General features: G+C 45.4%; 1 protein-coding gene across 4 annotated transcripts in view; it reads left to right on the top strand.

The window, feature by feature from the left end:
* Positions 1-27,317, top strand: part of TMEM163 (transmembrane protein 163) — a 320,028-nt gene that overhangs the window by 211,118 nt on the left and 81,593 nt on the right. For 3 of the 4 annotated variants that reach the window (XM_064484725.1, XM_064484726.1, XM_064484724.1), the window contains 3 exons: positions 19,377-19,450; positions 24,593-24,636; positions 26,044-26,135. In XM_064484725.1, the coding sequence (XP_064340795.1) occupies positions 19,377-19,450; positions 24,593-24,636; positions 26,044-26,135 (210 nt within the window). The remainder of the gene's footprint in view (positions 1-19,376; positions 19,451-24,592; positions 24,637-26,043; positions 26,136-27,317) is intronic. The other variant, XM_031451313.2, reaches the window with a different exon arrangement.

Genomic DNA, 27,317 nt, shown 5'->3' with positions numbered 1-27,317 from the left:
TTCCTTTGCCTTTGCATGTGCAGAACTTACCCTTCCCTGCCCCAGCCTCTGCCCCCTTTACAGTTCCTTTCACTCTCAGCAGGCCTCTTTACATAGTACACAGCTTTCTAGCTTTTGTCCCTTTTTGAAATGGTCATATTTTCCTGGAAACCCTCTAAAAGTTTCCTCAAGCTCTTGAATTTATTGTGCTCTGTCGTGGGCCTCTGCTCTTTGGGGATGTGTGTGTGTGTGTGTGAACTCGAGCAGTTCTGATCAAGGTATCTCTTGGTATTTCCACCCACACTCAGGGTGACAGAGATGCGCCTCAAGCTTCGTGACACCATTTGGAAGGAAAAAGTCCTCAGTTATGGGCAGCTAATATTGAGCCACTGAATATTGAAAAAGGAGATTCAGCGGCTGGGAGGTAGGAGGGATAGTTGCCTTTTTGGTTCTCCTGCTTCATGTGAAGCTGCCTTCTTTATGGCTGATTGGAAAATTAGGGTACATGTGCTGATAGGTACAGTGGGAAAGGATGGGGAGACTAAAAGTAGAATATCCTTTTATGAAGTTCATGAAAAGCTCTCCCCACCCCAAAGAGTCTGAAGAATGTTCTAAGCTCCTGTAGTTGGGGGATCGGTGGGGTTGGGGTTGGGGGGAGGGTCCCTACAGCAATGCAGGCGGCGTGGGTTGGTAACAGCTATTTTATATTTGGATCAAAATCCAGTCCAGTTGGAACTGGACCCAGTTCTGGCATGAATGTGAATGTTGACATTCAGTTTTTCTCACCAAAGTGAAGTGGAGAATTTCATATCTTTTCTGAAAGAGACCAGTGTGACGTGTTGTTGAGGCTACTTGCATGTAGACACTTATGAAGAGGGTGTGAAAATTGTCTCTGTGGTATATATTTTCTAGTTCATTTAAAAGAAAGTAATTGGCTTTTTAAGGGGGAAAAGACTGTCGAGTTATTTTTCAAAGAGCTACTTTAGGCGATAGAAGCTTAATTTAAAAAAAAAAAAAAAAAGGAAGAGCAAGGCCAACCAGAAATGCTGTCTCAGGATGCTGACGGTACCTTCTGGACTCCAGGTTCTTTTCTGCCTGAGTTGTCCCATGTGTCTCTGACCCTTAATGTAGCATCTCCCTGCCCTGACTTCGTCTTGACTGGCACCAGCAACTGTAATGGTCAGGAAATTGTCTTCATTATAGGGTCTTGGAACCGAATTGAACCTCAGTGGTCATCTTGTGAAAACTTTCCCGGAGAGGTTGGTTGGCCAGAGTCGGACTGAGCCAGAACCACTATCCACATCTTGCCTCTGTCCCAAGGTTGTTTGTTGACTTATGAATGCATTGGTCTTGTGTCCAGTTCCGATTAATTTCTTGTCCCCAAAACTGACATCTTTTGCATAATGAATACATGCATTTTATTCCATGTACAGTTTTCTGTATTTTGAGGGGAAGCTGGTGAGCTTCTGAACAGTACTTGGTTTTACTCTTCTTTTATAGCATCACATAGTCTGTTCCATCAACCTGCTTAATTGGGCTTGACAATTAGGTTTTGGTTCTTAAACAGTATTGTAACTGTCCTAATTAAAATCCAGTGTGTGGTATTATGTCCCTTAAATTGATGGCTGTGACTCATGGGGTTGAGAGGGACTAATTAATTTTCAACCCTTAATGAATTCTAACTCTTTTCATCTTTGTTTCCCTCACTATTAAAGTCATTGAGGTCCAGACAGCAGCATTTAATGTGCTGTGAAAATGCATTTTCTCAATGTAAGAGAATTTCTTTATTAACATGTAATCGGACAGGTAAAATACTTCTGCTTTCTTTAAGTACCAAATCTTCCCTGGCTTAATAATTAATCTTTGATACGTAAGGTACTATTTGCTTCTTGTGATTTTTTTTTTTTGAGACTAGATTTCTCAATTTGAGATTTTTCGTGTCATGTATAAGAAAAGAAATCCTTACTTAATTTATTTTTTTAATGTTTTTTATTGATTTATAATCATTTTACAATGTTGTGTCAAATTCCAGTGTAGAGCACAGTTTTTCAGTTATACATGAACATATATATATATTCATTGTCACATTTTTTTCTCTGTGAGCTACCATAAGATCTTGTATATATTTCCCTGTGCTATAATCCTTACTTAATTTAAAGGTCAAGAGCTTGTTTTTTTAAAAGCAAGAAATACTCATGCAGTGAGAAGTAAATTGTTTACTACATGCTGGTATTTTAATGTTCCTTCTAATTTTCACAACTTTGTGAGTTAATATCTCACTTTTTAGATGAGAAAATTAGGGTTTAGAAACATTAAACAATTTGCCCTGTCCTTATGGCTGATGTGGGGTCAAAAATGGATTTAAATCCAGGCGTATCTGTCTCAATGTCTCATGTAGTCAACTTGTCTCTACCATCCCTAAAGGAGCATTTTGTAGGGGGAAGTACTTAGCGAAAGAAACTTCAAATTTTCTTAAAAAGAAAATATGAAGGAATGAATTATTGTGAAAAATTTCCATTGTCAGTTATAGCACCTACTTCTGGATAAATAGTTTTATGGTGCTGGGGTTTCACATCTACTTTGTTTTGTAGTGTGAGAAAAAACAAATGGAATTTTGAAAAAGAACTCTATGTCCACACTCTATATGTTTTAATAAACTGGAAGATTTACCAGTCATCTCTGTAGTAAAAGCTCCTGTGGGAATAGCTGCCCTTTTGTAGATATAATAGTTGAATGGACCTGGGTTGAGCTAGGAGTTGAGCTAGGGACGCAGTCACAGGACAGCTGGGGCTGCTGTAGAAAAGTGGGGTGGGGTGTGGATGGACCAGGCTCTTCCCCCACAGCCTAAATGGCAGGTGCACCCCTTCTGAGTGCTGTCCCTGCTGGAAACTTGTGCTCCTTCCTTCGATCTCCGGTAGGAATAATTGAACCTTCCCATTCCTTTTTGCGACTGTCTATTTAAATACTGGATGGGTCCAAGATAGAGGTTTGTAACTCCCCGCAGTAGAGAATTTGGGGATGGAGAGTTAAGTTGTTGGGGAACAGAGTGATTTCCTTTTACCTCTTTTTTTCCTGAGAACATGGCCATGTTCCACTTGGTTGAGCTATAAAAAAAATCGTTACTTTGTTTGCACATGCATGTGGACACACACATACACACACACACACACACACACACACACACGAGTTATTTATGTATCCACTTATGCTGTGAGTTGTTACTTGATCAGAATTACCGCTTCTAGGCTGTATGTCAGATTCCTGGGCCAAGACTTTGTACAGTATTTTTCATTTTAACTGTACTGTGGGAAAGTGTTGTCTGATGCCTTTCGCAATTTGTTACTAAAGTAATCTCGAAATAGCTGCATGCAACATTACACCTACAAAATCTGTTACCAAATTGGTCGCCTGGACCCATGCCAGGGTCCTAGCCCCAGATGAAGACCCCTTGTCTTGGTTAGGAGGTTCGTTTTCTGCTCAAATTTGCACAGCCAGTAATGAGCATAAGCTTTATTCAATGGCCAAAGAATGGAGAATGGGGAATTTAGTTCACAAATCAACATCTCAACCATTAGGGCTGAGACACCGTAAGTATAGGAGGGTCGAGGTAAAAGGGAGGGAATTGAGTAAAGAGAGGAAGGAATATTCATGAGTTACCCGAGAACAGGGGTGTGGTTTGGACCTGGAACTGGGGCAACACTCCTTTTTCAGTCCTTATATTGGCCAGCCCAGTTGTTGTCATGGCAACCGTCGACTGTCATGGTGCTGGTGGGTGTGTCATTTAGCATGCTAATGTGCACAGGAGCTCAAGGTCCACTGGAGGTTAGGTCTTCTGCCTTCTTGGGCCTTGATGGTTCTAGCCAGTTTTTGTCTTTCTCTTTACAGCTTCTCCCTTTTGTAATTGGGCCTGAAACTCAGATTAGAGCAGTGATTTTCCATTCCAGAGAGGGACAGGGATATAATTCTGGGACAGCAGCCTTGGTAACATTATGGTGGTAAATGTTTCACTATTCACATGTGTAGCAAGATGGAAATAGAACTGGCTGACCTGAATGTCACCCATTACACTTCTGGTTCTAGAAAGGCTAGGCCAGTGCAGTGGAGGCAATAACGTAACCAAAATGTTGTTCTTGCCTTAGGTGAGTCTCTCTGGGTTCTCCTATTTGACTTTGGTGAGAGTAATCATTTTGAAATGGGCAAATCCAGAACACGAAAGTGTGACCAGAGTCTATATGTAGACTTTTTTTTTCCTAGCTAAGTTCTGTGATTAAGGCCTTTAATGCAAGCCTGCCAGAATATTGCATATCTCATTTGAAAACTGTCCTTCCTCTTCCTCTTCATTTTAAATGATAAAACTAATAGTTGCAGTATCAAAAGTAGGAAAGCTGGAGGGCTAAAGGAGCCCTTCAGCCATGATTTCCCCTCATTTAGGGTAGAAGTAAATATCCTGTGGGCCCGGAGGCTCACAGTGGCAGGTGGGGGAGAGCAGGGCGGGGCTGGAGGCGGGGGCTGGGGCCGGGGGGTGGGAAATGCTCCCAGCTGATGTGGGCGTGGCCTGGTACCTGGGCGACTCCTGCCGGAGATTGCAGATGGAGGGAGGTCGGGACGCTTCCCTGTTCCCTCCGTCCTGTCTCCTGTGCCCCGGAGTCTCTGGGACAGCAGCTTTGCAAATGACTTCTTTCTGGAGCAGCACCTCCTGCAGGGCTCCAGGCTTCTGCTGGCTCTGGGGACACTGTCTCCTCCCCTTTCACTCCAGCCCTAGGAGAGTAACTGGCTTCTGAATGTTATGCACTCAGAGACTCCCCATCTCAGGTTAGCATCCTTAACCCTGCAAGGTAGAATCTCTTCAATTGTCCTATCTAAGGTGACTTCCATTCCCTGCTGGGACCTTGGCTGATAGAGGGGATTCTTGAGGGGAGGAGAGAACCATCCAGAAGAGAAGTGATGTGATTCCCAGAGAGAAAGAACACAGATTTTGGTTATTGAGAGGAGTTGAGGAGCTGATTTAGAGTCCACAGCATACATATCTTTGTGTGTGTGTGTGTGTGTGGTATATTGTAACATGTGGTTTATATGTGTCTGTCTGTCTAACATGCTAAAAATAAAGGTCAGCTGCCCTCATTAATTTCAGGAACTATTTACTGGGTGCCTGTTTTGGGTCAGCCTCTTTACTCAGCACCAGGGTGAGGTTGGAGGTGGGGCTTACAAATACGAATAGGATAGTTGTGTCCCCTGGGGAGAGCTTTCAGGCTGAAGTCTGAACAAACAAAAGGTGGTGTGGATGGGATGAGAGTGCGCACATAGAGGTATTTACAAGATTTGGAAAGCTCCGGCTGTGTGGCATCTCAGCAGGGAGGACATATTGGTATCTTTGTTTAATGATGCTTCAATTTAGGAGACTTTAAAGGGTTGTCCCTACCTGCTATCCTCAGATAGCATTTATAACCAGAAGAAAGGAACCTCTGTGTTTCAGAAGAACGGAGGTGGGCCTGTTTGCAAGTGCAAAGGGTGCCTGTTGTGTTTGGGACTTGAAATGTTTGCAGATGCATTAGATTTTGGGAAAGGTGTGTCCTCTGCTGGACCTAAACCCTCAGCTTTGTAAGCAGTGAGGCTCAGGCTCGGCTTGGCCATTATCTGCCCCTCCTGTTGGCTCTTGCTGGTTTTGCGTGGGAGACCATTCTCTCCTAAAAAAGAAAACCTTGGCCTCTGAGAAGCATTCAGCCTGATTGGTGAGGAGTCCATTTGTTCAAGGTTAAAATTCCTACTGCCACATAATGGGTGGCCTTTTATATTGGGAGAGCTTACTTTGCACGCTAGAATTAGGCTGCTCTGGGGTCAAGTCCTTACAACTGGGGGATGCAACTTTCCCCAGAACCTGAGTGCTAACGGCCCTGTTGGTGTTTTTTTTTTCCCCCTTAATTTAGGGCTTAATGAGAAATAAAACAGCAACAGGTTCTTGGATGACTAAAACCACACTGTAGAATTTCGCAGGCAGGTCATAATCCCCTACCTAACATTTTGTGACTTTCTTTAGGATCTGAGAGTCTTCAGAATCCTCATATTTCCTCTCTTTTCCCTTTGTGTCCTTTGTCCCCATTTCACAGACTCAGCTGACCAGTCAAGAGTCCTCAGGGGCTTGTCTAGCTGTGGACACTGGATGCCCCCTCGCTGGAACACTAAGGCACTAAACCTTCCAGCCCTCAGTTTTCTGCTCCCTATGGTTCCTTTTGTTTTTCCACTGGCTCTCCCATCTTTGCCCACCTCCTAAACTTAGGTGATCCCCAAGGTCCTTCCTCAACCTTCTTTCTGTGGAGGACTCTCCTTCCATTGCCCAGGGCCCTCCATAAGCCTAGTGACTCTCCTGGGGGGGTGGGGTCAGGGGGTCAGCTTGGAGACTGTCTCCCCAAAACGTGCCTTGTTTTGACATAGGATGTCCTCTCTGGCTCACCTGTTGAAAATCCTGCCTAATTTAAAATAGAACTGGGCTCATCTGTGAAATCTTTTGTGTTCTCTCCCAGCCCAAGTGGACACACATGTCACGGCTGCAGAGAATTTGTTCTGCCTTCCGAGGGGCTGGGTATGGCTCCTGTAATGAGAGAGCTGTCTCCTTGGAGGGTGTCACAGAGGGATGGCATGGAGCTAGGAGGAATCCCGAGAACACTGCCTATGTGTCTGTCTCCCCCACCAAATTAAATCGTCAGTCGAGGGGCAGGGATTTTTCTGTTCACTTCTGTGCTTGTCACTGTTTTTGAATTCAGGTTCACGTGCCCCACACACAGTGAGGACAAGCAAACTGAAACACTGAGTTCAAAGCAGAGAGAGGGTTACTGCAGGGCTGAGCAAGGAGACAGCTTGTGCTCAGAAAACCTGAACTTCCCTATGGTTTTCAGGGAAAAGTTTTTAAAGGCAAAATTTGGGGTGAGGGCTGCAGGGTGTGTGACTTTCTTCTGGTTGGTTGCTGGGGAGGTGTCAGCAGAGGGAGGCTGATGTGGGGTTCTAGGAGGTGAGCGGCCCAAACGAAAAAATGCACGAGGAGTTGCCATACCACCGGACAGACCTCAGCCAGAGACACCACGGGGTTAACAACACTTTATTGCCACAGGGAGGTGCGCCTATGATGCACCTGTCCTGCTTTTATGTGTTTTCCTGTCAGCACATGCACAGTCTGAGTTTCTTTGTTCATTAGGCTTACAGAGTATCTCTAGCACATGTGTGCTTCTATTTTCTTTGTTCTGAATCTTATATAATTGATGCATGTGTGGAGCAATTATTTACTGCACACTACAAATATGCTTTGTAGTCGTGGCCTTGGGTCCCACAGCCTTAACTTATCTCAAGGCTCTGGCCGTGGCCTTGGGTCCCACGGCCTTATCTCGTCTCAAGGCCAGCTCACAGGAAGTAACAGGGAGTCTTGTTACTTGAAGTTCCCATCCTCCTCCTGGGTGGGGGCCTTAGTTCCTGCAGAAGAACTCAGAGGTGTGTGCCTGACTGCTGTGTCCGTCCTGTGGGGAGGAACCAGGACTCTTTGCTGCACTATTGATTCTTGACCGCCTGTCCTTTGTTTCGGCACTCCCTCACTTCCCTAATTAGCAACTGCTTGAACCTGCCCTTTGGAACCCAGGGAAGGTTTAGGAGGCTGAAGTCTTTTCCCTACAAATAAGAAACTGGGGACACAGAAAGGATTTGTACTCCACAGGGTCCTGCTAGGTTTTACCATGTGGTCTAGTCACTGCTAGGCCATGGAACACCTTTGATCATATTAGAAAAAGACCCTCTTTCTTGGGTGTGGATGCAGCCCCCATGCCAGGGGGCTTGGCTAGTCCACCGCCCCCCCCCCCCCCGGACCCCTTGGCAGGAAGCCCTTGGGCAGTGAACAGCCTGCACAGCTGTACAGGGCTTTACATCTATCTGAGCCATCGTGCAGCTGGGAAACCTGCAAGCACAACAGCTCCTGTTAATGGGTTTACCATTTGGTCTTTCTATAATTTCTTCATTCAAATTGATGTTTTCTTGGTGCAAATTTGAAGAACACCAAAAGACCTTGACAAGTACTAAACAATTTTGGGGAAGGTGATCCTTGAACATAACTTCCTAGATCTTTGGTATATAGTCTGTAGCTGGCCCTGTTTTACTCTCTTAATGCTTGGCCATGTTTTCTCCCCACTATGAACACACAACAAGGGAGATCTTACTTATTTTCATTGTATTCACCCACTCTGTCTCCTCAGTTACCAGGATCTGCTACTTCTTGACTGCTCGGCAGTATGCATTTTATTTCTCCGAACTCTGTCTTGATTTACGGTGTTTTCATAGTGGTTTAGGAAATTTTACTCTAAACCCTTAGAAGTGTAATTAAAAATATGAACTGCTGGGCAGTAGTTGGAGGCTTCAGCGTGCAGGCCACATGGCAGATGATGGCTGCCTGGGCCGGCTCTTGGCTGTGGGTGCCTATTCCAGTTCACCTGAGGGTCTTAACCCCCAGAGCTGCAGCTGGCATCCCAAGTAGAAGGACCAACTTCTACCGAAAAACATTTCAGGTTTTGCAGAAGGAAAGGACACAAACCTTAAAACAGTGAAATAAAAAACTAAAATGCTATCTAGATATTTGTTGCAACGGGAGTCCTCTGGTTAATTAAATTACGTTTTACTTTCGTTTGGATGTTTAAATTGAATTTATCTTTTTATGTCATCATACTTAACGCTGCAGCAGCACAGAATTCTCAGAATCAATCCATCTACGCACCGTCAAGAACTATGAATTGGCTTTTGTCTCTTCAGAGCAAGGTTTCTCAACCTTGGCACTATCCTTCTTTGGCCCTAGTGATTTTTGTTGTGGGGGCTGCCCTGTGCCTTCTAGGATGTTTGGCAGCGTCCCTGGCCTCTATTCCCAAGGTGCCAGTCGCTATAACCACAGACAGTGTCTCTAGACATTGTCACGTGTCCCTGGAGAAGGGCGGGGGGAGGATGCAACAGTGCCACCAGGTGAGAAGCACCTTTGTGATACACCGTGAATGTCATTTTCTAGACCGAGCCCCTTCTACTCATTAGTTTTTTTTTTTTTAATTTGATACGTATTTCACATCAGAATATGGAAGCATTCTCATCGTTTGGGTTTTCCTGGTTGCTGTATTGCACACAATGAGAATCTGTTCTGTAGAGAAATGACCCGTTTTCTGTTTTCTTGTGCCTTTGTGGTGTAATAATGATGACGTGCTAAGGAGCCTGAAGTCTCTGTTTCCTCTGGCCGCGACTAGCCCCTGGCGACCTTTCATCAGCACACACAGGGCTTGCTCGGGAGCTAGCCAGGGTGTGGACGGCCCCTTGTGGTGGTGGGTCGGTCCAGTGCCTTCCTTTGTGGGCATGGATGTCCTCGGCCTGTTGAATCTTTGCAGATTCAGCACTGTGTGGTACTTCTAGGTAATCATGAATATTTAAAAGGAAATGCATATAAACAGCATCTAAATGTCATAAAACCGCCTCTGGTGCAGCAGTGATTTTTATTAGTTTTCTAATTTGGGGAGTACTGGCTCTTTGCTGGGCTACACTGATTTCCTTGCACAGGTCATGAGGAGGAATTTATTGCAGATCAGTAAGCACTTAAGGGCCTATAATAAACATATATGCTCTTCTGAGCTATGAGCTTGGGCTGGTAGGATAGCAAGAAGGACATGTGACTCAGAGCCAGGAGAAGAGGATTCTGGTCTTGGCTTTTAGACACGTTGCTGATGGGGCCTTTGTCAAGTTGCCTGCCTCGCTGGACCCAGCACTTTTCCTGTTAAATAAAGATGCTGGACTAGACAGGCCATCTCTGAGGACTCTTCCAGCTTTAAGTGAAAATGTATGATTTTAATTAAAGTGGTAATGAGCTTGATATTTTCAAATGTAATTAAACTGAGTCAGACAGGTATCTTTTTCTAAGAGGAGGGTTAGTGGTAGAATATTAAAAAATTGTATTTATTCCATCAGCAAAACTTGCAAGTGATGGATATAATTAATGTTGCCACGGAGAATTTGTGGCTGGGGAATCGAAGCTGTCTTTGCATCTTTTTCCTTTGCTGTCTGCGCTCTGAAGTGATCCTCTCTGGAAAATGCGTGTCTGTAGGCTGAGGGTGGGGGTGACTGTATCTTCCTGTCTCTGCGAATCTGGAGACCTGGGTGCCAGTTCTATCTTGGCTCTGTGATTTTGGGTGAGCCACTTCATGATTCGGGGCTCTGTTCTCACTTTAGTGTGAGGATTAAGCATTGGTCCTGTGCAGAAACTGTTAATGTAGCAGGCGTGCCACTGCTGTCCTAGGGGAGCCTGCCTGCAAGGCTGGCCCTTCGGTGGCATGTGGGAACTTGGCTGCCGAAGCACAGATGTGACACTTTCTCTCAATGACCAGAGTGGCTCACGGAGCCCAAACTGTGTGTACCAACAGTGTGGTTTACGCTGAGCACCTCCTTGCCTGCTGGGAATCTGGGAATTTGGTGTCTGTTAGACAGAAAGTACTTACACAAGGAGCCCCCGATAAAATCCCCGGGGGCTGAGTCTTTAAGGAGCTTCCCCGGGAGACAGCGCTTTCCACGTGTTGTCCCAACTTGTTGCCAGAGGAATTAAGCACATCCTTCTCCACTCCCCTCGGAAGCTTGTGCTCGTCTCCTCTGGACTTTGCTCCTAGCACTTTTTCCCTTTGCCGATTGGGCTGTGTGTCCTTCTGCTGTAATAAGTCTTAGCTGTGGATGCGACTAAGTGCTGATTCCCGTGAGCCCTCCTGGTGAATCGCCAGGGCTGGTGACATCGGTCCTCTGAAACACTTGGAACATCTATACAGTAGAATTCTTTGGATTTTTTTTTTCCTGAGTAAAAATAATTTCCATACCTTGGGCTTCCCCATCCCTTAACTTGGTAGTGAGAAAAGGTCATGGTGGAGGCAAGTGGGGGTGAGCTGGCAAAAATCCCCCCGTTCTGTGGTTAAACCATAGCATGGTTGGTCATTAGAAAATAAATGCAGGTGAGAAAGTGTCACCGCAAGTGCCACGTAATTAGGCAGTGCCATCTCCACAGTGATTCTGCTGGCTTCGTGTTTCATGTATTGGTGTGTCCTTCTTTGTTGTTGAATTGGATATAATTGGATTCTTAAGACTGAAGCAATTTGTAATTTGAGGGGAGGTTATTGTTTGCAGAAATCCTCATGTGAATCGGTTCCTAATTTATCTTTGAAGTGAAGCCAACATGAGTGGGGAAGTTGTGTTTTGCACTGAGTGTTCTGATTGAAAAAGATGTTCGTGTGTTGTAGCCGTCAGGGGTGTTCCAGTTACAGGCGTTAGACATCCCTCATACTCGTTTAAGCAGAATAAATGAGAACTTGTCACCCAGTGCCATTGGCTGGATCCATGGCTTCAAGTGATGTTGCCAGAATCCTGTTTCTCTCCTTCCTCCTGCCTCTTTCCTCTTCTCTTCCTTCTCCTTTTCTCATCCTCAGTCTGGCTCTCCAGTATGTGGTGGCCTTGAGTAATCCCTGAAGGCAGGGCCATCTTAATATCAACTACCCTCCTGAAAAGGGACAGACCCCTGAAAGGAAAAGATTTCTTTTACCAGAACAAGGAAGAAAGCAGAATGAGGAAAAACAACTGTCTAGTATACGTGTGTCCCAGAAAAAATTTTCCACGGTGTCCACCAAGTTGAGTGTTGTGGATCCCCTGGGCTGGTGGTAGTTGATGGGTGTCTTTGGGGACCAGCTCTGAGTATGGAAACAGAATATGTCCTATTTTCTCTGACAGGTAATAATTATATTAGAGGCTTCATCTGGGCATATGATTGTGGCTAGAACACCGGTCTTACCTATAGAGGATGGTATGTAGTATTGAGACAGGAGGGAAGGGGGCAGGGCACAACCATTAAATGAATGCACAATGGAGGACAGGACAAACTGGTTAGAACCAAGATGGCAGAAGGTTTGACTTCCAGTAGACCTTGAGCCTCATGGCTCACCCGTGGGTGCCATGACAGTTCCTAGGCTGACCATGAAAGGTCAAAAAGTGGGTGGGGGGGGGCCCATTTCCTGGAAACCCCTGCCTGTTCCCCAGAATAGTTGGAATAATCCTTCTACTTGTTAGTCTATGAAATTACCTGGCCCATAAAACCTAACGATCCTGCACCTGGTGTTTGCTCTCTCTCTCGCCTTCTGAGATGGTCCGCAGTCTGTCTGTGGAGAGTGTATCTACTTTTACTTTAAACTAAACACCCTACACCTTTCAGCCTCTCTCCCTCTCACCTTTTGAGATGGCCCACATTCTGCCTACGGAGTGTGTCTCCTAAGCCACTCTCCCTTCTGAGTGAGATGGACACACTCTGTCTATGGAGTGTGTCTCTCTCTAAATTTACTGTGCCTCGCTCTTGAATTCTTTCCCGTGTGAGGCAGGAACCTATTCTCTGGCAACAGCGTGAAGACCAGCCCCCTTACTAATGTGCTTAAGGAACCTTCATATGTGTAAGTGTTTTTCAAGTGTTCTTTTAAATTAACTCTTTTTAAAAATTGAAGTATAGTTGATTGACAATGTTGTGTTAGTTTCTGGGGCACAGCATAGTGATTCAGTCATATATATATATGCTCTTTTTCATATTCTTTTTCATTATAGGTTATTACAAGATATTTTTATTTTTATTTTTTTAGTTCTATTTATGTTTAGTATTTGTTTGCTGCTTTAGTAAATAAACTACATTTGCTTAAAAAAATTCACGTAACTGCTCATCAGTCATCCAAATGTTCAGTGTACCCATGAAATGGAAAATATTTATTACACAATTTAATTACAATTCTAAGAAATAAACATGCATATTAGATGGGGTTCAGTTTGAAGATGCTAATATTCATCCTTGCTCTTGTTCCTTTCTTCCCTGATTTTCATTCTGTGCTGCTTCTTGATTCCTGAGGAGCCAGGTAGCAAAGAGATTTGGTTTTTCACAGAGGGTCACTCCCTGGCAGGGCTTGGCTGCTGCCCGCCTAGTCTACGCCTCTGTCTCTCTCCTCCCTTCCTCCCCTCCCATCTCCTCGGCCCTACAGAACCTAAGGAATTCATTTTGAAGACTCTTGAAGTAGAGGGGCAAACTGTGGTTAAGAGTTGGAAATGTTTAATTCACTGTCCTGATATCTAGTTCTGAGTTACTTACCAGAGATACAGCTGATCCTATCAGGGAGGAATTATTATCACAGGATCAAAAAAAACCATGACTCCGTATTTTACTTTCTTTTGGGGGCATCAGCACTGATTTATCTTTGGTTTATAGCTCGATATCACTGGGAGATTGTCCTGGTTTGTGTGAAATGTCAAAAACACAGCTCCCCATCTATAAAATCCCATGTGAATTCAGCTCAGGCTGTTTGTCTCAGGGTCACCCGCAGCACGATGGGTCTTTGGCGAAGTGTCATCGTGGAGTGTGTGTGATGTACGTTCAAGGGTTGTATCTTCCATGTTTGTCCTGGTGACTGACGCCAGGCTTCTCCTGTGAAGCTGTGTTGATCGTGCGATGCATCTGCTGATGCTTGTCATTCTCCTCCTCACTTTCGAATTCTCCTGCAGCACGTGCATAGCTGGTGCCCTTGAGGACTTAGAAACCAAACTTAAGATTTCTTTGTTCTTTTTTCTACCTTTTTGGAGGCGATGGTGACTGAAAGCTGGTGTTACTTGCCTGAGACACGAAAGATCTGGGCCACCCTGAAATATATCTGATAACACAAGCTTCCAAATGTTGTAAAGTGGATCCCATTTGTTGAGTGAATTGCCTTATTCTATTATAAATCTTATTTGGATCTAGTTTTATTCTTACAAGTGATAAGAATGCTAAGCTTATGCAGTTAACTACTTCACATATGATGGTGACTTTTACATAAGAGAACGTATACGTTTTCAGCCCCGAACAGAGTGGGCAGTGTAGCCAAGTGGAGGCCTGACCTTTTTGGCTACTGCAAAATATGTTCTCTGGCCTTTGTGTCTAGGACACAAAGTGAGTGTCCAGGACAGTTGTACCGCTGAGGGTGTCTGCTTTTGTTCATCCTCCTCTTGATGCTCCATCAGCATTATCCCCAACCAGGCAGGCAACGTTCTGTTGCAGCGGAGAAGGGTGCTATCTTAGGGCTGTTAATTTGCGGCAGTCTCTGCCCTTTATTTCAGTTTTACTTTGTGGATATTGACAAAGAGTGGATCTCGGTGATTTTTAACTGAAGAGTAGGCCCAGTTAGTCTGAAATGTTGAAGTCTGGCAACTTTCATCTCCATCTGCACAAGCCCTTTTCGGCCAAATCTGGTTTAAGTCTATGATGGCAAGCAACTGTGTAATAACTGCTTTGCAGTGGCCGTATCAGAAGTGGCTAGGCTTCTTTCTTTGGTTGCGGTGCCTAAACCTCTATCTCCACCTTGGAAATACATGCAGGTACATACAGAGAGTAAGGAAACCAGAGCACATGAAAGCTATACGATACACAGTGGGATGAGAGCATCCTTTGAACCTCACACTCCCTGTACCTGTGTGAAGTCATCATCATCACCCACAGTTTGTTGTTTAACTTCTCTGATATCTTCTCTGCAGATATATGCATTTATTTCTGCACGTACATGCACACACATGCACATGCACACAAGTTTTAATAAAAATCAGTTAGTTACTTCGCTACATTTTGCAGCAATATAAATCTTTTCCAAAAGCTTAATGATACCGTCTCACAGTATGGATGTGTGATAATTTATTAAATCACTCCCTTACAAGTGGATGCCTCAGTGGTTAATGTTTTGCTGTTACATGTCTGTCATAAACACTCTTGTATGTATGCTACCCGCACTTGTGTCAGTACAAGCATAGAATGTATTTCTCAGAGTAGAACTGCTGGATTCAGTGAATGTGCGTCTTACATTCTGCTAAACATTACCAAGTTTCCCATCAGAGAGCTTTCCCCACTGACACTGGATGAGACGATTTACATCCCCGAGCCCTCACCAACACCCAGCATTTTAAAAATCCTTTTATTTTTGCTGTTCTTATAGATGTAATGGAACTGTTTTCTTTTATTCAGTTTTGCTGTCTTAACACTGACTGGTTGTTTTGGATTCTCTATTTTCTGAAATTACTTGTTCATGTCCTTTCTTCACTTATCTTTTAGGCTCTTACTTTTTCTAAATGCTTATTTGTAAGTATTCTTTTGACAAATTAAAGTATTAATAGACATACAAAAGAGTGTCCAGATGAAAATTATACCAGTTGATGAGTCTTCAAGTTAAAATGAACACACCTGTGTAACCACCACTCATGCCCACTCATCTTTTCACCTGAGAATCCCTTCTCCCACCCATCTCCCGGTGGCTACTCCCTGCCCCAGAGGTAACCACTGCCCTGAATTCTACCACCAGACGTTGCTTTGTCTGTTTTTGAACAATATGCGAACAGAATCATAAATTATCTGTCCAATGAATGTTTTTTTGTTTGCCTCCCTTTCCTCCTTATTATTTGTTGAGATTCATACACGTAGTTGCAAGTAGCAATAATTCGTTTATTGTCACTGTTGTGTAGTATTCCATTGGATAAATATACCACTGATGTGCCCATACTACTGTTGACCCTGTGGGTTGTTTCCTGAGTCTTGCACCAGTGGCTGTCTGGGCAGTCACTCCTTCGGTTTCACCTCCCTTACTCTCCAGCGTGTGGAATATGGGGTAAGGGTTTGGGAGTGGATGCTGCGGCTAACCCACTAACTGGCTGTTGCACATAAGCCGTCACTGTTGGGGCTTTTGATGAGTCTACTCTTGAGTTACAGAAAACTCTGAGCTCTGCATGAGATTTGATTCATGTATGTTATCAACTCGCAGCATATTCCCTCTGTGTCATGTGAATTTTAATGTATTTGGTAGATACACTTTAAATTTGGGGTTTGAGGTTAGCCATTTCCTAGTTTCTTTGATCATTATATTCTTTCTGTAGTTTTCCATGCTTCTTGTTGCTTTGGTGGGTTTTATTGAGGAGAATGGTAAGGAGGGTGAGGAGAAAAGGCCTTTATTCTACCATGTTTAACTTTTATTCTCTGAGTGATAATGTTAATGATTTTTTAATGACTTTGATTCAGCCCAAATGAATAACTATTTATTCAGCACCATTTCTTGAAGTCAAGTGTTTGAAGTCCTGTTCAGTGTAATCCTCTTCCTCACAGTATGTTCTGTTTTTTAAATAAGTTCCTTTAGCACCTTTTTGAACCAAAGGCATCAGGGTGGGTGGTATGGTAAGGGCCATCTTAGCCACCTGACAGGGCGGCGACAGCTACGCCATTGCTTGCTCTAGCTGCCCATGGCGTTAGCTTTCAGTTCTGGTATGAATTCATTATTGCATGTTAAAATAAAAACCAGACAGCCTTTTTAGGATTTAGAGATTTCTCCAGCATTGACTGCTCAATAAGCATTTATTGAGCACCAACTGTGTGCTGGTGCTTTCATAGGCCCAGGGGACAGGGAGTTGAATACTACGTAACTAACCTCTGACTTCAGGTTTTCATAGGCTGGTTGGAGAAGACACAAGGTTCGTTTCTGTGTGGTGACAGGTGAGGGCAGCAGGGGCTTTGGGAGCCAGAGGAGAAACACTGAGCTAAGCCAGAAATAATGGACGGAGAATGAGCTTTCAGGGTTCAAATTCCCAGCCACTCTGTTCAGAACAGAAGGCTAAGGAAGACAAACTGTGAGGGTTCTGTTTTATAAAATTCACCCCATCTCTCTCTGTTCCATAAATGCTTTAATTACAAGATGAAAGTACCAGCCTTCTGGGATTAAGGGCTAGTTAGGGCTTTTAGAGGCATACTTTCATCATATCGTTGGGCTGTATCCCCAGCTCCTCACAAGGGTGTGTGGCACGTAGTAGATGTTCGGGAAGCTTTTGCTGATTGAATGAAAGAGTGATGGGGATGCTCAGGCTACTCTCGTTGGCCTGGACAGGGAGGGTTTCAGGACAGGGGTTGGGTGAGGTCTGAGGACCCCTGGTCAGGCCCGCCACCCAAAGGCAATAGGCGACTTTCTCAAGAGCTGTGCTGGCATCACAGTGACCACAGCACAGGGAGGAGTAAAATTATACATGAGGGAGATTGTTAGAAATGTGCAGCTGACGTTCAGCGGGAAGCTGGCTCCTACCCTTAGTTCTGAAGAGTGAGGTCTTTGGAATGAATGTAGCAACAAGTGAGGGTGGATCATTTACTCCACTGAAGGAAGTCCATAAACATTCATCAAAGTTGGGTAACTGTGCTTCTGTTGCAGGGAAATGGGGTGAGAGGATGGTCCAGGTCTTAGGTGGGTCCCCGGGACAGGCTGCCAAGTGATGGTCCTTGACTTCTTGCAGGAAAGAATTCAAGAGCGAGCTAAAGTAGAGTGAAAGTGAGAGAGAGAGAGTTCAAGGCTGTTCTTAATCTTCCCATAGTCCTAGGTCTTTGTCGTTTGCAGATGCTCTAAGTTCTCCTTAAGAGAGTGGGCATTCCAGAGGGTGCTTTCTCTGTGATGCCCTATGCAGTGCTGGCTGCCTCTCTGTTTGCTCAGGGAATGGCTACCCAGTCACACATCAGGGTATGTTGAACTCTAGTCCTATCTGCTTCTCCCTGAAGACTGTTCTCTAAAGTTTGGAGCTACGGGAAGGTTTCATTTCAGTCAGTCAGTCAGTCAGTCAGTCAGTCAATCAATCAATCAATCAATCAATCAATCAATCAATCAAGCTGAGTGCTTTCATGTGATCAGGCTCTGATGCAGGCTTGTGAGAGACACCAGGGAACAAAGCAGAAAAGCCCAAGGCCTTTGTCATGCTTACATTCTAACGGGTGGAGGGGGCAGATGGTGCACAGTGTTCTACCACACAATGGTGTATGCACTCCAGATAAAGGAATTGTAGCTCAAGGTACGGGGTTGGGTAGGGGGGAGGCAGCAATATTAAGTAGGGTGGCCAGGACAGGCCTATGAGGTGAGCTCTGAGCAGACACCTGAAGGTGATATGGGAGTGGGCCAGTTGGATCCTGGGGTAAGGATGTTCTAGGTATAACTGAGCAGAACCCTACTGGAGCCTTCCCTGGGGGCAGATCCCTTGCCCATGTCCTCTGCTTCAGCTCCTTTCTGAAGTACCCAGTTAATAGTATCTGTTTTTTTTTTTTTCCCCTAGAGGGGGAGGTAATTAGGTTTATTTATTTATTTAGTGGAGGTGCTGGGGATTGAACCCAGGACTTCATGCATGCTAGGCATGCATTCTACCACTGAGCTATACCCTCCCCCATAATAGTATCTGATGCACATTTCCTGAGTTGTTTTACAGATGTAAAAAAAGCCCCTCACCAAATGGAAGATGTTAACTACTTGATGATCATGAGCACCTGGCCCCCAGACCTACTGGCCTCTCAGGATTAATGATGTTAACCCCGTGACCCCTCCCTCTTACTTCACCATCAACCAATCAGAGAATTGTGCACGAGCTTATCACATACCCAGGGACACCGGTCTCACACCTGGCGTTTAGAAATACCTTGTTGAAACCCTTTTGGGGAGTTTGGGGGTTTAAATCACAAGCCACCTGTCCTGGTATGGGTGCCTTTACAATAAGCTGCACTTTGCTTCACCACAACCGGAAGTTGGTTGATTGGCTGTGCTATGCACGTGCTCAGCTACGCATGCGCACAGGCGAGCAGACCCGAATTTGGTTGGGTAACGCAGGCAGAGGTCGGAGCTAGAGCCCTGGCTGGCAGGTATGTGACTGGCTTTGGGGAGGTCAGTGAGTGGGTGTGGCTGTAGGGGGGAGGTCAGCACGTGGGGCTCATCCATCACAAGGACCTAGGTCTACTGGGAGTGTGACAGGTAGACCCGCGCTGGCTACATGTCGAGAGTGGGGAGGCAGAGGGTTGGTTAGGCGGATGTGGGGGGTGGGATCCAAGCAAGACGCTTTGGGAGTTGTTTCCTGTTGTTATAAACCAGAATGCAAGTGCGTCTTTCGTTGCAAAGTTGCCCAGGTTACCATCACAGGATGCTGCCCTCCCCGTAGCAGTAGCTCGAGAGCTGTGTTTTCTAACCTTTCCATTCCCGCTCTTGCTGTGGGTCACAGGTTATTGTGGGTGTGGGATGGGGGAGGGGCTGTATAGCCACTTTTTGGTCATGAGAAAGAGAAACTCATGATCATCCCTGAGGTCTTGGCCAAGGCTTCCCTGTCCACAGACAGACCTGGAGGCTTGGGTGGACAGTGCCCACAGCCTTTCTGGGCTGATGAAGAGCTCTCATAGGATGGTGCAGCTTTTTGTAATTTGCTGAGCCAGATGTGACAGTAGGAAGCGTCGAGGCCACTGTATATGCAGCACAATGAATTTTCAGCAGGCGTTTTGCTGGGAACTGTGTTTATGGAGATGAAACAACTGTCCTTTCCATTAGGCTGCTCAGGGCTACATCTGAAGTCTCACCCTCAAGCCTGCCGGGTCGGCCACGTCCCCAGAGGGGCCAGGCAGGTGAGTGAGGCCAGCTGGGTCCAATGCTGTGGGAAAGGCGGTTCCCAAGAACACGCCCCATCCAGACGCCGCTGGAAGGAAGGGGCGGCCCAGCATCGGCGGACTTCTCGTTTTCAAGAGAAGCCAAAAATTCAGGTGTTCTTTTTTTCCCCCTAATTTGTTAAGTCTCTTTACTTAAAAATGTGGGTAGCCAGTTCTGATCTTTGAAAAACACTGTATAGGTCAAACTGTTATTGAACCAAAGTTGGGTCCGCTCGCCCTCGTGCAGTTAAGCCAGACTTGATACTGGGTTGTGGTGAAGGAAAACTCAACGTCAATTGTAAAGGCGCCAATACAAGGAGGACCCGTAGCTCTTGCTCTAAAACCTCGCACTCCCTGAAAGGTTTCAGCCAAGTACTTTTAAAGGCCAGGTGAGGGAGGGGGCGTTGCAGGGTGTGTTATCAGCTCAGGCACAATCTTCTGATTGGTATCAGCTTGGTGTCACAGGGGTTAACATCATCCATCCTTAGAAGCCAGTAGGTCTGGGGGCCACGTGCTCATGGTCATCAAGTAGTTAACATCTTCCATTTGGTGGGGGGCTTTTTTCCCCCCACATCTGTTAAACAACTCAGCAAATGTGCATCAGGTGCTTTTCTCGGTATTTCAGAGAGGAGCTAAAGCAGAGGATATGGGGGAGAGGTCTGCCAGGGGAGGGCCCCCATTGGGTCCTGCTCGGTTACAAAACAAGAGCTTTGGAATTTCATCCTCAGGTAGCTTTTTAGCAAATTGTGGTCCAGACAGATAAAATATAAAGCTGCTACTGCACTGCAGCCGAAGGTGAGTAGTTTAACGGGCTAAGCAGTTTTGTTGATTTGTTTTTCTCCCTCTTTTCCTTCAGTGATGAGCGAATTCAACATCCTAATTCCTTGTTTCTGTAGTACGTTATATTCTTGTTTGAGTGGGAGAAAGTCTACCAGCTGTTGGAGGTAGTCGAAGTGAGTCAGAACGTTAATCAGTTCATTTTGACTCCTCAGCTCCACCCGTTCTGCCGCCGAGATTGGAGCCAGCATGACGAAGGGGGATGATGGAGAGATGGGTTGGCAAGTTAGTGACGTGGCTGTGGGTGAGGTGGTTGCTAGGCATCGGAGTGACAGAGGTGGTCTAATTAAAGTGGGATTGATTTATTAATGGAGCTTTCCTGGGCACATGATTTAGCAACTTGGAGCTGTTATGGGGCCTGGGGTGTTGCTAAAGAGTGCTAAGGCTGAAGATAATTATTGCCTGACTTCGGTGAGAATGACAGATGGGTCCTCATTGTTGGATAAATTTCGCCCGCAGTTGAAATGGCGTAGTTCTTTGTTCCATCCTTGAGGGGCGCTCGGCCTTGACCCACTGTTGCTTTGCTGGCTCCTGACCTCCCTGTGTATTTCCAGGGCACTCTGTCTGCACCTCCCCAACGCTCCCTCCAAGCCTGCTGCTTACTCAGCTGCGTGATTTGCATGTGGCTTTGCCTTGACAATGGGTTGCCTGGGTCCCCTCCGTTTTCCAGCTGTCCTTCTGTTTGAATTGAAGTTTCCAGCTGAAGTGATTTCTGGCTTGAGTGGGACTTAGTTAAAGACAGTCTGGTCTTTAACCAGGCCTGTGTAAATATTTATTTAAGACTTCTGTTGTATGTGTGCTTCTGGGAGTGTAGCTGTCATTACCCCCTTGACATGTAAATGAATGTAGAGTGTAGGACAAGCAAAAAGCCCGGGAGGCCCGAGGTCCCTTAGATGGGGAGTGACGTTTTGCTTGTGTGCCTGGCTTGCCCGCCCCCACCGTGCTTCTGAGAACTCCTCGGGGCATTTGCAGGCTGCTCATGTAGGTGATTTGGCCTAGAGAGATGGATTTCAGAAACGGAGGCATAATATAGACATGTATGTATTAGGCATTGGCTGTTAGCCAGAAGCTTTCAGGAGCTCACAATGCAGCCTGCATTTTGTCTTGAAAACTGGGGAGTTGCTCCCAAAACCTATGGCCGTGAGGAGGACCCTTTAATGTACCTTCGATTCCCCACACAAGCTTAGCCTTTTCCATCGCAGTGAGGAAGCCACCTTATAAGTAAATGATGGATGTCAGTGTCTCCCTTCTGTTAAGGACTCTAGGTGAACCTGGAGCCCTCGTGCTCACCTTTAACTTGGTACATGGGGAATAGAACAACAGGCCTGTTCCACTTGTGCTCTAAGTCATGCATCCACTGGGCAGGCTTAGCTCACACAAGCAGGGTTTTCCAGTATAATTCTGAGAGTATTTGAAACCAGGGACCTTGACACCCATGGAGTTAGGGAAACCCTGCCTTTCAGTGGCCATCCCACCATCTCCTTTGTTGAATCCAACAAAGAGTCTCTGAGACAAGGTTGCTTGCGGTTCTTAATAAAATCACGTGGGCATCTACTTCTTTGAAATCAGTAGCCCACTCTTTCAATGCCTGGTATTAACAAATAACTTGATTAAAACAGTTTAAAGTAATGCTTTACTGCTTAGAAAGCAGGAGGTGTTCTGTGATGGCCAGTGCAGTGCTTTTGCAGCTGTTGTTGGAAAGCAGGTTCTGGTCTCATTGAAGAAAGAATTTAGAAATGAGACTCAGAGGTCAAAGCAAAGCAAGGATTTATTAAGCAATAGATAGTATGCTCTCAAGGGAAGAGCAGGCAGATCAGGTGGGCAGTTGCCCCAAGTTTCTTTGGCAAGCTGGTTATATGGGAGAGTAAAAGTCAATGGGCAGAATATTCATTGGTGGGGAAGAGTTTGGGGTTGTCTTTCCTGGTCTTCATCCCAGCTTCACCTTTCTGAGGGGAGTGGGGAGTTTTTGTCCTTGTTTAGTCTTGATGAGAAACTCAGATGAGGAAGTCAGATGTGAAAGGTTACATTTGGATGCTGGAGATTCCTGTCTTGTCCTGCCTTTCTTTGCTTGCCTTCAGGACACTTGACAACCAAAACGTGTGATTTCCTAATGGTCTGGAGGTTCCTGCTTCTCTGTGTCTGCCCAAGGACCCCCACTGTTTGCAAGATGTATGGTTTCCTGCCGTTTGGCCGATTCCCTGCTTTCTCTGCTCACACCTAACTACCTGCCTGCTCCAGCACCGCTGCCCCATGCATTCTGTGCTGCCCAGTCCAGACAGTGCAGGTGGAGACGGAGCACGAGGTCCGGCCCCAGCAGCTCTTTATCTGTGACACATATTGAGTATCTGTGTAAGCTTAGTTAATAGGAGTTAACAAGTTTTCTGTTACTGCCAAAAAAGTATCCACAAAAAGCACACAGTTAAGATATCCTACAAAACTGTAAAGGGAAAAACCAGATACTCGTTTCAGTTTGTTGCTATGAAATTTTATTAAGCTTAATTCACAGTTACTGAGCCCTCATTGTGTGCCAGGCTTGGTGTCTTAGAGGGCATCTCAGTGCTCAGGGTGAACTGGCGAGGGGTCTGCTGCCTTTTTTGCCCATGCCCAGCCAGCCTGTGAGTTGAGTTCTTTGGGAAGGTCCGGTGCCCCTTTGCACACCTGTGTTGCCTGGTAATGCTGCAGGGGTCCCTGCATGGCTGGCACTGCCCTCCTCCCTGGGCCAGTCAGAGCTACAGCAAGGATGACCGGAGCAGCTCATGTCACCAGCACAGAAGGCCAGGTGTGTCATGATGGCACTCACCTCACACAGCCCGAGCACCTGAGTGTGGCTGAGGCTCAGGAAAGGCTTGGAAACTTTGGGAAACCAGTGGTTCTCTCTTGTCCCAGTGCTGTGTTTACTCCCATGCTTGTCTCTACTCCTCTTTCTGTGTAGCAAATGATGGCCAACCCTCTGTCCAGGGTTTCCGAGTTTCAGTACCAAGTTTCCAGGTTTCAGTACCAAGTTTCCAATTCCAAGCATAAATTGATCAATGTAACGCTCAGTCTCAATTCTTAATTCACAGAAAATGAAATATGCTTGGGTCCCACTGGGTCAGATGACCCCCTTATGGTTGGCGGCAAGGGTACAAGGCATAGTGGGGCTATCTGGGGCCCATTCCTGGACCTTATGGGTAAGGCAGAGAGCAGCTCCCAGAGAAGGGACATGTGCTGAGCTGGGTGAGAGTCCAAACAGGTAGTGGCCTCCGTGCCTGTGTCCACGCCTCTCTTCCTCTGTGAGTGAGCACTTGAAACACTGGTGCCCAGAACAGTCCTGGCTGACCCACTAGGTTGGGTTTCATTCTCTATTGGTGAGTGGACATAAGCTGGTTAAATATGGCTTTCATGTGAAAATCTGCCTTTAGAAAGTCAAACTGAGAACCATCTTTGAAGCTGGACGTTGCTTTGGCACAGAACAGATCACAGAATTAGGCAAGAGTGCTACCCAATTGACTTGCCCTCTGAAAGATAGATTTTTTTTAAATGAATGTTTCATTTGATAAACTCGGTCTTCATGTCTTTTTCATTTTTAATGGGGGGAAGGTAATTTAGGTTTGTTTATTTATTATTTAAACAGACGTACTGGGAATTGAACCGAGGACATTGTGCACGCTAGGCATGCACTCTACCCCTGAGCTATACCCTCCTCCCCTGAAAGATTTTTGAATATGGATGAAATATGTTTTAATTATAATTGTGGCATCTGCTTTTGTAAACATCTGTCATTTAATCTAAGATGATTTGTTACTGTTTTTCTAAATAGTTTTATTGAAGTCTACACTGGATTTTAAGCTCTGGTGGTCACGAGAATTTCTGTCCACCTGTGCCAGCAAGGTGTCGGCATGTAGATATTACTCCTAATTACTTTTACGGGAACGGTTTGGATAGTGCACTTTCACTTTCAAAGTTTAATATGGTTTCCGGCTCTCAGGTCCCACTTGCCAAATTCTCAAAGTCTCAGCAGTCATTTGACAACTGCTTAAACATTTTCATTCTCAGGCTGGCCCTTCGGTGCCTCAGAGCACACTGGGGAGGGAGGTTGCTGGAGATGGAGGCTGGGATCTATTCACGTCACTCTTTTTTCAATTCCCAGATTTGACAAGTACAGTTAATCTTTAATTTGATTCTCTTGGAACGTTTCCATTGATGTTTTAAAGGGCCATATCAAATATCTGAATAATCTCACAAATGAGAGAAAATATCCATGGGGTCTAAAAATATTCTGAATAATATTTTCTTTCTTTTTAGCTGTCTCCGTTATGAGGTACAGCGCCTCTGCTTTTGGGTTTGCAGTAAGTAACTGGAAATGTACTTTTATGAAGTCTTGCACGTTTCTCCCCAAGCCCACAGACCTCACACTGGCCTCTTAGTTAAGAGGGTGGTTAGCAGATGACAGGCATGACAAACATACCTTCTATAGAAGTAGCTTCTACAAACAACCAGAATTTAATAGACATGAACTGCCGGAACACTGTGTGATTCTCAAGAACAGATCTGGGCAACCATGTTTTCTGTAGCTGGTTAAGAGGATGGTCTTCTAGGGTCTTAGCCGTTTTTTCCCCCTTGGGGTTGTGGATTGGAAAATGGGCACACTCTGGAGCGAGGTGCTTGCTGGTGTGGGTTAAGATCGGGGCTCCTGGCGCTAGGATTGGGTGGTCGATAGCCAGGCTAGGGGTAACCTTGCTTCTGAGCCTGCTTTCTAATGGGCACTGGTTAGAGAAAATGGGTCTCAGATGCTGAAAACTGGGGTGAAGTCTCCCCACATCCCTTCAAGAGAGTGCTGGTGCTTATAATTTTCCAGAGGAAGAGTGAGGTGTGGTGCCGTGACTCCTAGAGAGAGAGCTCCTTTAAACAGCCCTCCTGTGAAGCTTTAGGGCTTCCTGTACCCAAGGATGTGTGCTCCTGTTCCCAAACCCACTTCTTCCCATTATTGTGAGAATTTAGTGCTTTGGGGCTTGCAGATTCTTTTTAGATAAATCTTTTGAAAGGTGTGGACTGTCTCTCCAGAAAAATGCACACATGTACACATACACTCACACAGTCTTTCTCACACATTCCCCCTCCCTCCCTGCCCGGCTGTCTCTCACTCATGCTCCTCTCTTTTCCCTCCTTTCCTCTGTCTCTTTTTCCCCCTCTCTCACATATTCACTTGTGCATTCAAACAAGAGCGCTGAATTTTGTATCCCATTTCAAAGTGTTGGCACACTTTCTGGAGCCCCTGGGTGACCCCACCCTCACCCTTGGACCCCAGTGGAACAATCCCACGAAGAGCCAGAAACACAGAATCCTCACCCTGAGTCTTTTACTTGGGATGTACAGAAAAATACTGAAATGATCTTACCCGCCCTGGGGACCAATTTCACATGTGTCAGAATAGGGTAACTGCCCCCTCCAGAGTCCTGGGAGCCAGGGGCCCCGGGGGCAGAGCCCACCACGCCACACAGTGTGGTTTCTCAGGCTGTAGGAGCAGCAGGAGGGACCCGTGACCCTGGCACCGGCAGGCGTGCTGGGGTGCCCTGGCTCAGAATTCCCAGGACCCACCTTGAGGGTGAAGAGTGGCTGGTGCCGTACTGATGGGAGCCTCTGTGCGCTGAGTAACTCTCTCAGATGTTCAGAATCACAGAACAATTGCCTTGTGTCTTCACAGTTGTGTCCTATTAACTCTGGACAACCACTAATGCCGTGTCTTCTTCTCCTAGTTTGATGCCATCCTTGACGTCCTGTCGTCAGCAATTGTCCTGTGGCGTTACAGCAACGCGGCCGCTGTACACTCTGCCCATAGGGAATACATGTAAGTGGATTTTTATCTCCTTCCAGACTGCAGAACCCTTGCAAATGAATGTTACATAACTAGGCTGTCAGCACAGCTTACCCTGCAACTTTGGTCCCAGTGTTGAGAACAAGGTACCTACATGGCCTTTGAGAGTGGCTTGTGTGTTATCAGCCATTGGATAGACCTCTTTGGGGATGGTCAGAGAGATGGGATGTCTCTTTATAGTCTCTCTGTTCCCTCTTCTTGAGTCTGGAGTGAGTATTTAAAAGTTCATTTGTCCGTCCATCCGTCTATTCATCTATCAGCCCACACACCAATCCATTCTTTTTATTTCTTTGTTTAATTGAACTATAGTCGATTCACAACGTTGTGTTAGTTTCTGGTGTACAGTAGAGTGATTCAGCTATACATATATACACTCCTTTTCATATTCTTTCTCACTAGGGGTTACTACAAGATATTGAATATAGTTCCCTGTGCCATACAGTAAGTTCTTGTTGAGTATCTATTTTATATATAATACTTTGCATCTGCTAATTCCAAATTTATAATTTATCCCTCACCTCCCCTCTTCCCCTTTGGTAACCATACATTTGTTTTCTATATCTGTGAGTCTGTTTCTGTTTTACAAATAAGTTCATTTGTGTAATTTTTTAGATTCCACATATAAGTGATATCACATGGTATTTTTCTTTCTCTTTCTGGCTTAACTTAGTATGATAATCTCTAGGTCATTCATGTTGCTGCAAATAGCATTTTATTTTTTATGGCTGAGTAGTCACACACACACACACACACACACTCACACCCCCACACACACCCACCCACACACACACACCTCTCCCACATCTTCTTTATCCGGTCACCTGCCAATGAACATTTAGGTTGCTTCCATGTCTTGGCTATTGTCAGTTGTGCTGCTGTGAACACCACCAGTCCATTCTTGCTCCCATCCTCTTTTTCCTTGTGTTACCGGAATCTTTGTTCCCTTGACTTTTCACGCTTTTGCTTTTTAAGTAAGATGAGTTCTTTGCTGTAATTTACAGAAGACCTTCTAAATTATTCGACTTGTCCTCTGTCCCTCCCTGTATTAGAGGGTACTGGTCGCCCCAGTCTCCACATCCTGTGCCGATAATACTGTCTTGGAGTTTGTGACCGTAAAACGTGTCTTTTTCAATTGCCATTTCTTTAGTCTCTTTG

This window comes from Camelus dromedarius, chromosome 4 (genome assembly GCF_036321535.1).
Source record: "Camelus dromedarius isolate mCamDro1 chromosome 4, mCamDro1.pat, whole genome shotgun sequence".
Classification (NCBI taxonomy): domain Eukaryota; kingdom Metazoa; phylum Chordata; class Mammalia; order Artiodactyla; family Camelidae; genus Camelus; species Camelus dromedarius.
This window is presented reverse-complemented; position numbering and strand designations above follow the sequence as displayed.